At 31.9% G+C, this 12,275-nt stretch overlaps 1 protein-coding gene across 1 annotated transcript; it reads right to left on the bottom strand.

Annotated features, from left to right (window-relative positions):
- Positions 1 to 2,613: 2,613 nt before the first annotated feature.
- LOC116771220 (protein artichoke-like) lies at positions 2,614 to 10,871 on the bottom strand. The gene is made up of 3 exons (XM_032663016.2): positions 10,666 to 10,871; positions 8,343 to 8,610; positions 2,614 to 4,999 (listed from the first exon to the last, which is right to left on the bottom strand). The coding sequence occupies exons 1-3, from the start codon at positions 10,698 to 10,700 to the stop codon at positions 2,657 to 2,659; spliced, it is 2,646 nt and encodes an 881-aa protein (XP_032518907.2). The 5' UTR covers positions 10,701 to 10,871; the 3' UTR covers positions 2,614 to 2,656.
- Between the last annotated feature and the right edge of the window lie 1,404 nt (positions 10,872 to 12,275).

Raw genomic sequence — 12,275 nt, 5'->3', positions numbered from 1 at the left:
ACAATGAAAACATAAATAATCAATAAATTTATTTTATTAACAATGTGAACAATTTGTTTTCATTTTTGTTAATCAAACAACTTATTATACTTGTATTAATAAACCTTACAATTGAAAATAATTGAAGTAGTATTTTTTAAAATTCTGGAGAATTTTCAATATTGAAGAGACATACAAAAACAAGACCATATAAAAATGTACTATTAAATCCTTATTTTTTTTTGTACTACCTGCCGATTATTTTTGCCGTGATGTCGTGTCGTGGTCGTGGAGTGTGGAGGGCCGCGATCAGTCGCACCCACAGACTTTCTACTCGATGAAGGAAAACGCATCTCACAAGTATGTCGCTACGTGACACCCTTGTAAATAAATAAAATTAAGAGGTTTTATTATTCAAATATATTTAACAAAATGTTGTTTTCGATCATGTACAGTTATATAATAGAAATATAGTATATGACAGAATAAAAAATATATACATATTGTGTTTTGTCAAAATATTTAAAAATATAGGTATTCTATATTAAAAATTTTTGAAGGTTACGAAAGTGTGATGAACAACCTCTTCATGCTAGAATAAAAGTGTGTATGTATTATTAATAGTAACTATAATGTTTACATTAAAAAATGTTTTCGAATGTTTAAATGTAACCTTCAATGTTTATTGAGCTTATTAATATGAGATAAAAATTAAGGTTCCTCGTATCTTAGACGTAATTTTTTTATCACCCGACGGCGATATAATCAGAAGAGGCGCGTGTCTTTAACCTGTCCGTATGAACTCATGTATGATATCATAATAAAATAAATGTTCCCACCTAACGTTAACAGGTTGATCTAATTTGGAAAAAATCGAGCACAATACTGTTGATTTGAAGCTAATCAAGTGTATCAAACTCTTGTACGAAGAAAAAGTTTTCTATATATATCATGTATAAATCGAAAGTATTCTAGTATTAATATTTAATTGGTAAAAAGGATATAAATTTGTATTAATGTGATAATATAAAAATAAGTTTTAACTGGGTTGAGGTGAACTGAAGGAAATGAGCATATTCTAATGGGCATTGGGTCTATTGAATATTTTTATTAGTGAGGGACGGGTTTTTCATTATTAGTTTGCGAGATAGACGGGCCCGATACAAACGGCACCTTCCAATGTAACCTGAAGATAAGCCGTTTATATCGAAGGTAAGGGAAACCTCCACCGTACAACTTTCACGTCACCGCGACCAGTTCCATTTGTAGTGTTTAATATCATTGAGATCACTTTCAAATGTCATCGAAACATTACTTGCTGTTAAGTTAATCATTGACAATTTCTCCCGCTCGATACTTGCTTTATCATATTCCTGCACTAGCGATATACCCCGGCTATATTTGCTATATATTTTTTTTATAATCTGCTTAAAATTATTGTAAATGCGTAGCATATTGATTCAAATTCAGTTTTGGTAAGTTTGTTTTATAAACGCTTTATCAAACCTTTCATGTCGATCATCATAGGAAGAGGACAGGACTTTTTTTTTTGTAATTCTAAAACCATTCTACCCGCGAGATATTTATAATATTTTGACGTATTTAAAATAGGGAATGTGTATTATTCGTGATGACTAATGCTCGGTTAATTTAACTAATAAAAGGAAACAGCTAGCAGTGTAAAAGAGCTCAATGGACCTTCGTATATATGCCTTGGATTTGCCTAAGAATGAGTCTAACACTCGCTGCTTTGACAGACGCCTCACGTGTCTTTTGTAAGGCTTCACAATGAGAGCTATCTACAAGAAAGGTGTTCATGGATGTATTGACAGCCTTAATGAGCTCGCGTTCAACTGAAATAATAATGGCCTATTTTATAATTTCATTTAATATTGTTTCACGTGTATTATTTAACTTGTGATAATCTGTCACAGATACTTCTATAACATCTTCATAGATTAAAAAATATGAAGTACAGACCGAGCATAAAAAAATATGGTCACTGATTTTGCATATTTTATAACAAAACGGCTGCAAACATTGAGTAACTTCATTGTATAGAGGTACCGTCAACAGCTTACTACATTTTATCCATTATGAAAGGAGTTGGTTGAATTCAGTTCGGCGAGTTTGGAAGCAGTCATAATGACGCCAAGAATACTGTCCTTTATCAATACATCACAGCTCGCTTCTGCATCTGTCATATAAATATATTATAGACATCAGCTAACTAACAAATTAAGTTCATATTTATGATTTTTTCTGTAAGGAAATATATTTAAATGTACTGCCTGATGTTTGTGGGATTGATTCAATAAAATCCGCTATACCACCCTTAAATACATACTCAGACTTTTATATAAATCACTTATCAAAATATTTGTATGTGTTATAATAAATCAAAATAATATATAGTACCGAATAGTAATTGACTTTTGTTTGCTTTCAAATATATCTCTTCAAATAAGAATGTTTGGGAAAACCCCAGAGAGTGTTGTTATCATGGTTTTTATTATATTTGAATAGATCTGAGGCGAACGCGTCGATCTCTGTAGACACTGCCGAGGATGGATCGCTACTATTAAAAGCCAATTGTATTAAATTGAAACTTCAAAAATATTGAACACAAAAAACAAGTCTATCAAAATGTTTATTTTCTGAAACTGTAGTAATAGTCTCATTTATATTTACAAATAACGTTTCTGAGTTTCTTCCAGAATTCGTTGGGTTGTTGATCGCCCCAGGTTATGTAAATCTTAGTTTTCATTAAAAATTTCAAGGTCGTCGTTAAGTATTTGTTCTCCACGTCACCTATTCTTATAAGCACCAGCGGATCGTAGGAAGTGCCGTCTTCCAGAAACAATCTGTGATACTCGGCCAATTGAGTCTCCCATCGACACCACTGAGATTTAGCAAAATGATTACTTATTATCAGAATGATGTATCTACTCACATTTATACTGCCTAATATAGATTCTGATATAAAGGAACCGATCTCGAAGTCTCGCTCGTAAATGCACAGTTTTAGATAGGGCGGAGTACATTCCAGCTGAGTTATCATTTCGGCGACGAATTCTCTGTCCTCGTTACAGTAGGATACGAAGGCGTCATATTTGTAATCGGCTCGTTCTAAAACGTCACCATTCTTTAAAGACTTTCTAATAAATTTTCTTCCTAACGCAATTTTAGCTAAAAATAACCAATATCTAATGTAAAGTCTATATTTACATGCAACGGCTACTATAAGTAATACTATGATGAGCATAATTATCGAGGGGGCGGTCCACACCATCAGCATTAAGTTGGAGAACTTATCAAACATCAGACAATTAAGAGTTTTTATGCTGAGCAAATAGTCTGCAACCCTCCTGTCTTCCCACACGTCAGGGCTGCTGCAGAGGAAAGTAGATTGGGCGAAATATATTTTGAGTTCCTCAGAACCGTTCACTTGTAACCACGTGTAAGTATTATACATCGAAGGGCAGTCACAGATGAAAACATTGTCCATCAAATCTATTTCAACCGTGAAGTTTCCTTTATTTTCCAACAAGTAATTTATGTCCTTCATCATATTCAGAGTGAAGTGAGAAATTTTATTGTCTGCTAAAAAAACGCTGTGCGGTCTTATTCCGGACGTATAAAATACAGGTCTCCACCAAGATAATATTAAATTATCACTTAGATCTAGCTCCTGCAAGTTTTTTAATGGCTTGAATAGTTCACTCGTGATGAAATACAATTCGTTGTTCCTTAATATTAAATGGGTGAGGTTCGGCATCGTCTCGAATATGTTATCATCCTCATAAAAATATTTAATTCCACAGTTTTTAAGTATTAATATTTTAAGCATGTTCAATCCGTCAAACATGGCACTCGTTAAATTCTCATTCGCCGCCAACGGATTATTCGCAAGATTAAGTATCTCTAAATTCTTCAATGGCTTGAAGGTTCCATTCCCGATGTGGAAAATGGTGCCGTTCTCTAAGTTAAGCATTTTGAGTCTTCCCAATCCAGTAAACGTGTAATCAAAAATAGACTTCATTCTATTAAAAGCTAGATTAAGAATTCTCAAATGTCCAGAGTGTTCGAAAGCGCCTCTATCGATTTCATAATAGAAAGGACTCGACGCCGTCCCTTTATTAGACGATAGATCCATCAACAAGATTTGCTGGTTTGCTATATGTTTGAGGTGTATACCTGGTAAGTGATTACCGCTGAGCAATAATATTCTTAGACTCGGGAATTTTAATGGTTCGAAAGCCTTAGGTCCCATAGATATCGCACTGACTCTTCTAAGGTCCAGTACCTTAATGTTTTTCATTTTAGGGAATGTATCATCTGCGATTATTTCAAATTGATTATCAGCTAGTGTGAGCCGTTCTATCGTCGTGTTTGCTATAGTTTCTAATAGTTTTTTCGGCGGATGCTTTCTGAATCCAATACCGGATAAGTCTAGGTGCCTCAGATTAATGCCATGCTTCTGAAGCTTGACTAGAAAGTCATTTATGATAGAGGAATTTAAGTCATTTTCTCCAATACTGAGATCTTGTAACATTTTCAGTGGTATAAAACTATCTGGATGAATGAAATCGATGCGACAAAGACTAATACAAAGCGTTTCCAAAGTCGAACCAACCATCGGTTTGAACGCTTTTTCAGGAATTTTCTCCAGTGAATTTTCTGACAAATCCAATTTCTTCAAGGATGGCAACATGGCGGGCTTGAGGGCGGAGGTTATAGCAAATATATTTGTGAACCCGTTATTAACTAACTTCAACTCTCGAAGGCTGATCAGTCCCTCGAATACGCTGTTCAGTATAACACGAAGATCTGTGTTGTATGATATCGAGAGATCTCTCAATTTGGTCAGGTTACGAAATATTCTAGGTTGTAAGTATTTGAGTTTATGGTTCGATTCTATTTTCAAGCTCGTCAAATAATATAAGGAGTCCAGGTCTCCAACACGTATTTCTGGTAGAACCGTCGTTCTAACTATAAGATGTCTGCTTCTTACTTTTACCTGAAAAATAAAATACAAATAAACAAATGGCTTATTTCAAATTAGTATTAGTCAATCAAAACATCATATTAAGATAATACGATCTCATTGTAAATAGTTCCTGTTTATTTGTTGAGAGCTTGTTTTGATGTTACGTATTTTTCTGAAATACGTTGAACTGTTTGTTGTCAGCATTATGATCTTTACCGGTGTTTTGTTTGTTAAAGAGACGTTCCTTATTTACCATAAATATTTCATAGTGATAATGAAACGCCTAATAAGTTATGACATATACTGTTTCATTTAAAAGAAATTTATACATATTTATATTAATAGTATATCCACGATTTTATCTTAGCGAGTTTTCTAGGATTTCTGTAAGTATTTATGAAAATTTTGTTTGGAGAGTAACAAATAGTGTGCTTAATCTTATATGGTAATCAGTCAACACTGCCATCTACCGTCTGAGTAACGTAACTTTGTAGTGAACACACCTGGTAAAACTTTTTTCGTAGAAAATCGACGGAAGTATCATCTCAAAAACAAATCGTGATCTATAAATTATACGAGCTTCATAAATGTTAAGTTTAAAAACCATACAACAAGAGTAATAGAGATCTGTCAGTCTATCCAGAAACACTTTAACGTTTATTATAATTTAGACAACATGAAGTTAAATAAGGAAGCGTATAAAATAAAAACAGTAATTTTAAACCATAACTGCAGATAAAACTAAACATAATAAAGAGTAGTGACTATGATCTCTAATAATATGTAAACATTTATTAAGTTAAAAGACATTTTTAAGGAAGTTCAACGTCACACATATAATTGTTATTAGGGCGTTCATCTTGTGTTTTTCATTCAATGTTAAGGACTTTACACGAGACTGATAGTATAAATAAAGTCTATTGTATTGAAAAATAATAACACATAATAGTTATAAAATGCACAAGAGACGGGCGAGAGAATTTCGAATTGAATTAAATAAAGATGAAATTTACATATTAAGAATATTTTTTTTTAATAATTTTAAATTGAAAACGACAACATAAGAATGTTAGGTAATATCTAATGTCCTAGTGCGTCGTTGTACTTTCGATGTATGACGAAACTTATGTACAAAAAGATTACAAGGAATTTATAAATCGTCATGCCTCGTGTAAACTCGCAGAGTAGTTGTTCGGCTGGAAAAGTATTATTTAATTATAGTAATACTTTCCGACACCGATCTGATATTTTATTTGGAAATCTTTTAGTAATAATGAAATTGTTACCCAAAGTTATCGATTTGAAAATATTAAAGACGTGGTTCGCTGTTTTCAAGATGAAACATTTGAAAATACATAACACAAAATATATGAACTGACTCTCGATCCTGGACTATGATATGGCCGTCATAAAGTATACGCAACATTTTACGTATGCGTTGCTAGATAGTAGATATGGCTTTCAAAACCGCCAAATGTATTAAAAATATTAAAAAACCGCACATCTTGCCATGATTCAAGAAAACTACAAGTTTAAATAAAATTTCAAATCACCTCTAGATCGATGTCTGAAAAAACATGTCTGAATTATATACACGTAATTGACGAGTAGAAATAAGAGTACGTAATAAGAAATTATTTAAAACTTCAGGAGCAATTGTTCCGAGCTTGGTAGTTGGTCCACTAATCAATATAATTGATGGGAGATTACTTAGTCATCTGATTAGTGCTATATAGTACATAGATGGACTAGAACAATATAGCTTTAGGTTATTCTGGCTCAGTGGCTACAATACTGATTCCTGTCTCACTTAAATTTCATCGATTAATATATTTTGTCTTCCATTCTCTTTCATAAGCCCTTAATTATCTCTTCACGTGTTTAGTAAACTATATATTTTTTCGATCTCTAACTTCTTACAGGTCCTTTTACTTTTACTTTTATACATATTTGCCACGTTCGGTTTAAGCAGTCCTCATTAAATTTTGTATTTCCACAGTAACAGACGCAAGTTTGATCAATTCTTTTACATAATTAATCTGTAACGTGCTCAGTTTCGTCTTCCGACAGATTCATTTAAATCATATGTACGTTTTTCGCTCGACTTTTTTTTTCACAAAATTCAAATCTATACTAAAGATACCGAGTTCTTTAATCTTAGTCACATCGATGAATTAATTCAAACATGCAGTAGCGGTGGTTAAAGTAGAGACAAAGATTGTGGGAAACCTGATCCAAACGCTGGTTGGATGTGATCACTAATTTATCCATTTATATTTGCTAACTACATGGAATAATTTACTTAAGGTCAAGGACAAAGAAAAAAACCCTGACATCGGTGATTGTCTTTTAGGTTTTATTAAAAATATGAAAAAAAAAATCAAAAAAGAAGACCGAAGAATTCATCAAAAGGAACGTTGAGACAGGCTAAAAGAAACACATTTAATCTTTTAAGAAAAATACTTCTACTTCCAAGAACACTTCACCATTTCATCGTCATAGCAAGGTTGGTGACGATCTTGTTTATATGATTAAAACTCTAAAATATTATTGAATTTTCCATTTAGTCTGTATCGACTGTATCCATTCAACATTTCTTTTATGTTTCGTTTAATCTTGTTATCATTTCGAAATCCTGAGCAAATACAATTAAAATCGAATTACAAGATTAGACCGTTACAGGAGAGGTCTGAGGTTTTCCTCACCAAATTCCTTTGTAACTAGCTCTTTTAAGAGAAAGACAAACAGTCTGCTGCCCGCTTTGAACCGAGCATAATCATTCATACATCGAACGCCCAATCCTCACAGAATTCCCAGGCAAACTCTTTTTCTTCTCCGCATATGGAGTATGAACTATGAAATTTTACATAATTGGCTTATTAATTGAAATTAAATCATCCATCAATAATTATCATTTCGTCACTGTTCATTAAAGATAAAGTATAGTGAGTAAGGTTAGTTCGAATCTGAGTTGTTAAGGTAAACAGTACAGACGAAAGTAATTATGACAATTATCATAAAATAACATGGATTAAATGGCGAGAAATTTCCATCTGGCTGTGTTTATTTTGATACTAATGTCTACAATAACCTGATTTCTTTCGCTGACACTAAAACCATATAAATTTGTAAAACAAACATTTGTAATTGTTATCTCCTGATAGTGAAACAACCAATAGTTAGTTAACAACAGTTTGTTATAAGTTTTTATTTTAAATTTGGTTTCATTCAATTTTCTTTCTTCGTTGTAACAAAGGAGTGTACGAAATTTTGTAATACATAAGTGTTTTGTTATTTTAATTGTCTAATTGACATACAAGGTGTATGCAGAGCTGAATACTCAGTTTTATCGAATAAGTTAATAATATAATACCTGAGGAAATCTCTTGCATTCGTAGTTCCCAAAGCAGACGATAAGTTCGCTGTTCTTCGTGCCTCTACAAATACAACCAGATACTTTGTCTCTCCCTATATTCACGGGGAGGGCATCAGCACTCCTGTCCGTAGGAGGGAAGAGGATATTATGAGCGATCTCCTCGTACTCCAGATCAAGAATATTACAATGAATGTATTGCAAACAATATAAAACTATGAAGAGTCGGCAAACTAACAACATCTCTCGACTCTTCGGAGCAGAAAATCTGAAAACAGCGAAAACACTGTATCACATAAAGTAGCCTTTCTAGTAGTTTAAAACTGAAAGAAATCGTCAGAAGCGATTTATTTAACAACAATTTATACTTAAAAATCTAACTTGATTACAGATATGGATATTTTCTTTACAAAAACACACAAAAGTTACCCAAAAATATATGATATATACCATTTATTTACTTAAAGTGCGTCTAAAAATAGACTGGGATTGTCAAGTAATTTCACAAGAAGATTTCTATAATTACTTTATTCCCTCGTACCGTTTTAGTAAAACTTTGTTTTAGTATTCTTTTCTACAAGACACGTCTAAGCACTGGTATATATTTATTCACAAAAATGCTTTGATTATTTTATTAACAACACTTCGTTCCTATGTTATGGACCTACAAAAAATCTACTTAGATTCGTTCCCAAAACTACAGGAGTCTTGGAACAAAAACGAGCCTGTATTCGTTTTAATACAGCCCAGCAACAGTACAATATATTACGTAAACAAAAAACTTTCTAAATAGTTTGCTAGATTTGTAAGGTTGAGTAACAACCAGAAGACAGGCAAACACACTAAAATATTTCTTTGTTAACGCGAACAGTAGAAATAAAGGGATACCAGAGCAAGACATATTATTTCACATTTTTTCTTTCTTTGTAATTTCTTAATATTTTCTATGTTTATTTGATTTTTATCGCAAAGAATAACCCTATAATATTTCTCACTCTGTACTATATTTTATAGATATATTTTCAAAATTTAAAAAATCCTTAAGAATTCGCTGGTCTATACTAATATATAAAAATGAAGTGCCTATTTGTAATTTGATAAAATTAACAGTATCCACTAAATTCAAATGAAAGCATCTTTTATACCTATATTAAACGTATAACTTTCAAAACTGTTGTGTGTCCGTTTAATCCAGACTAATCTCGAAAAAGGCTGAAGCAATAGGACAGGAATTACACTAACAGGTATCAAAAGGTACTTTAAATAACTTTAATAATGAAGAAGTTCCCAACTTGATTGTTTTTAAGTTACTCTATTACTTCCTCATTAAAAGACGATTTTAAAAACTATGTTTTTAAACGTAAAGCCACTATCCTGAGGCAGTACTATTGTACCCAAGTCAGGATTTGATGAAAGGGTCCTTGTGTAATCAAATAAACCTCCCTTAGAATGTCGAAGTATATCTCAAAAAGCGATTAAATATACGAGAGAAGAAGCAGAGAACAGCTAGTACTTTATATATTTAGCCGAATAAATTGTAAAATCAAATGGTCTCTCGTACGAGATTCCGTTGACGAGTTCTCGACTTCACTAATACATACTAATTTCAAACACTAATATAATATACTGTACGGTTTCCTTCAACTTTAATATTATAACTTATTATACTTTAGACGCGACTCGTCCGATGTCGGCTTCAAAATACTTCACAGAAATAAATAATATCCAATGTCGTTGCTATGAGACCATCTCAGGCTGGTCTCATAAATAATTAAATAATTTGAAAATCTAAGTTTATTTATGAAGTTTGACTTTATTTATTATTAAAATTATAAAGGCGAAGAATACACATGTTCAGTAAATATATAGAAGAAAAGAATATTACTGTATTTAAGGTCTATTAGGTTTAACAAAGGTACCGTCATTATTTTTCCCTTGATGGAAATTATGGCTCAGAAAAATTAGCGTCTAAATAAATTTAGCAAAAAGATTTAGGATTCAACATAAGAAAAATCTAGACTTTCAACTCGCCAATATTTCTTAACAAGCACATCACTGAAACATTATTTTTAAACGTATTTTTATAAATAATACTCTCCTTCTTCTAGGCAAGGCATCTTTTAGGTTTACGTGGCCGATAAACAATACAGAGACTATCAAATTGAGATAACGAGTGTTATTTCTATGATATAAAGGTCGGAGTTTTCTATATTCTAGTTATCATTTTTGTAAATTAACTTTTTATATTATCTTTTATTTTATCTGTTAACTATAACCTTATCGTTGCGGAGATGTTTGAAGCATATCAAAATATATAAATTACCTTATGTTGAATTCGGGAAAAAAGTCACAATTCATTAACCACGTACCACTTATATCATATACTTATAACACTAATGTATCAGGTAAACAGTTCTTAATATTTAACCCATTTTCATTTAACTATACGGTTATCGTCACTAATATTCTGAGACGCGTATTATTTAACGAGCGGCGCGCTCGGGATCTCCTCTCAATATCAAGTTCTGTCATATCTAACATTTCTTCGTAACTTATTTACATGTGATAATTTCATTATGATAGCGTGCACGTAAATTGACTGTAACTTTGAGAAACCTTCAAATGTAAACAGAGTAGACGTTTCAATACGTTACGTTTTAATATTGTAACGCAATAAAAATATATACATTCAATGATGAATGTTGCATAATTGTATTGTGATATGCATTTCGAATGAAAAAAGACTTTTTTCGTTTAATTTGGTTCGTGAGAATGACGTCAACTTTGTCTTAGCCAGACTGACGTACGGATGACATAGACTGTTCAATAAATAGCGTAACAATAGTAATAGTAGTCAATATTTTGAGGCATTTGCTAAAGTGGAAGGCACTCGTTATATATCCTGCAATCATATTATATATCTCCTGCAAAGTTACTATTCAATCAACTTTCAAGTACTAGTTAGTGGTTAACTGACACATTCTTTGACATAAGTAACTATATTTACTATACCGTTTTGTTTCCACGTTTTTCCACCGTTAAAATATTTATTTAATTTCAATACAAACACTCAATGTGTAAGATTTGTGTTTTATTTTTAATGTAGATTTTTAGTACAGCCCAAGTTTAATTTCTCAAATTCGAAGAAAAAGGGAAAGTAGTATTATAATAATCTGCTTAAAAACTACATTAATTCGGTTCTCTTAAACTTTGTTTATGTTCACACGTACCTAATACAAATATCCTATATACTTTATGAGTGTTAAAGTTTGAACCGGGCTGTTCCTTATAGATGCTAGGGTAAGGTAACCGGGCCAAGCGACGTGGTGGTGTTTCACGGAAATCACTGAGACCAGTCTGACGACAGTTAGCCGTGCTCTAGGAACAACCGTCACTGTCTGCATATATTATTAATTATTTCAAGTTAAAATGGTGCTGTTAAGATTTTTCGAGAAACCATAGGTGTTTTATAAGTATATTAAAATAAAAACATAATTATTAAAGAAGGTTTTTCTACAGTGACATTTTTTCGTCCATCTATCGCATGTAGTATGTCGGTCGACGTCTCGTTTTAGAGCAGATCTCACTTCCTTCTTCAAATACTCAAAGCTGTTTTTTTTATCACTAAGAGTACGTTATGTTTTGAATATTAAGATTTTCCTTAAATTATTTATTTAATACGCACTTACGTTCCCTATTGTAATAATAACATAAAATTGAAGTATCCAACCTTTATTTTGTATATCGTACATTTTTTTTATATCCGAATAATACTAGTTTCATTTAAATGAATAAAACTCGCGAAAATCTTAGATCTCATTACAATTAATTTAATTTTCAGTTAATACAGTTATAGAATTTATATTTTTGCATCATTTAGTGCCTATATTCTAAACAGAAAAATTTAACCTCACTGGTATATATTTCAAAACA

This window comes from Danaus plexippus, chromosome 17, assembly GCF_018135715.1.
Source record: "Danaus plexippus chromosome 17, MEX_DaPlex, whole genome shotgun sequence".
Classification (NCBI taxonomy): Eukaryota; Metazoa; Arthropoda; class Insecta; order Lepidoptera; family Nymphalidae; genus Danaus; species Danaus plexippus.
The sequence above is the reverse complement of the archived record's forward strand: the minus strand, read 5'-3'. Positions and strand labels throughout refer to the sequence as shown.

What these genes read in the sequence shown, in the direction of transcription:
- LOC116771220 (XM_032663016.2), bottom strand. Translation starts at nt 10,700, where the DNA reads ATGAATTGTGACTTTTTTCCCGAATTCAACATAAG. An exon ending in TTTCCCGAATTCAACATAAG is followed by an intron (nt 8,611 to 10,665) that starts GTAATTTATATA and finishes CGCTGTTTTCAG; the next exon opens with ATTTTCTGCTCCGAAGAGTC. An exon ending in AATGCAAGAGATTTCCTCAG is followed by an intron (nt 5,000 to 8,342) that starts GTATTATATTAT and finishes TTTATTTTTCAG; the next exon opens with GTAAAAGTAAGAAGCAGACA.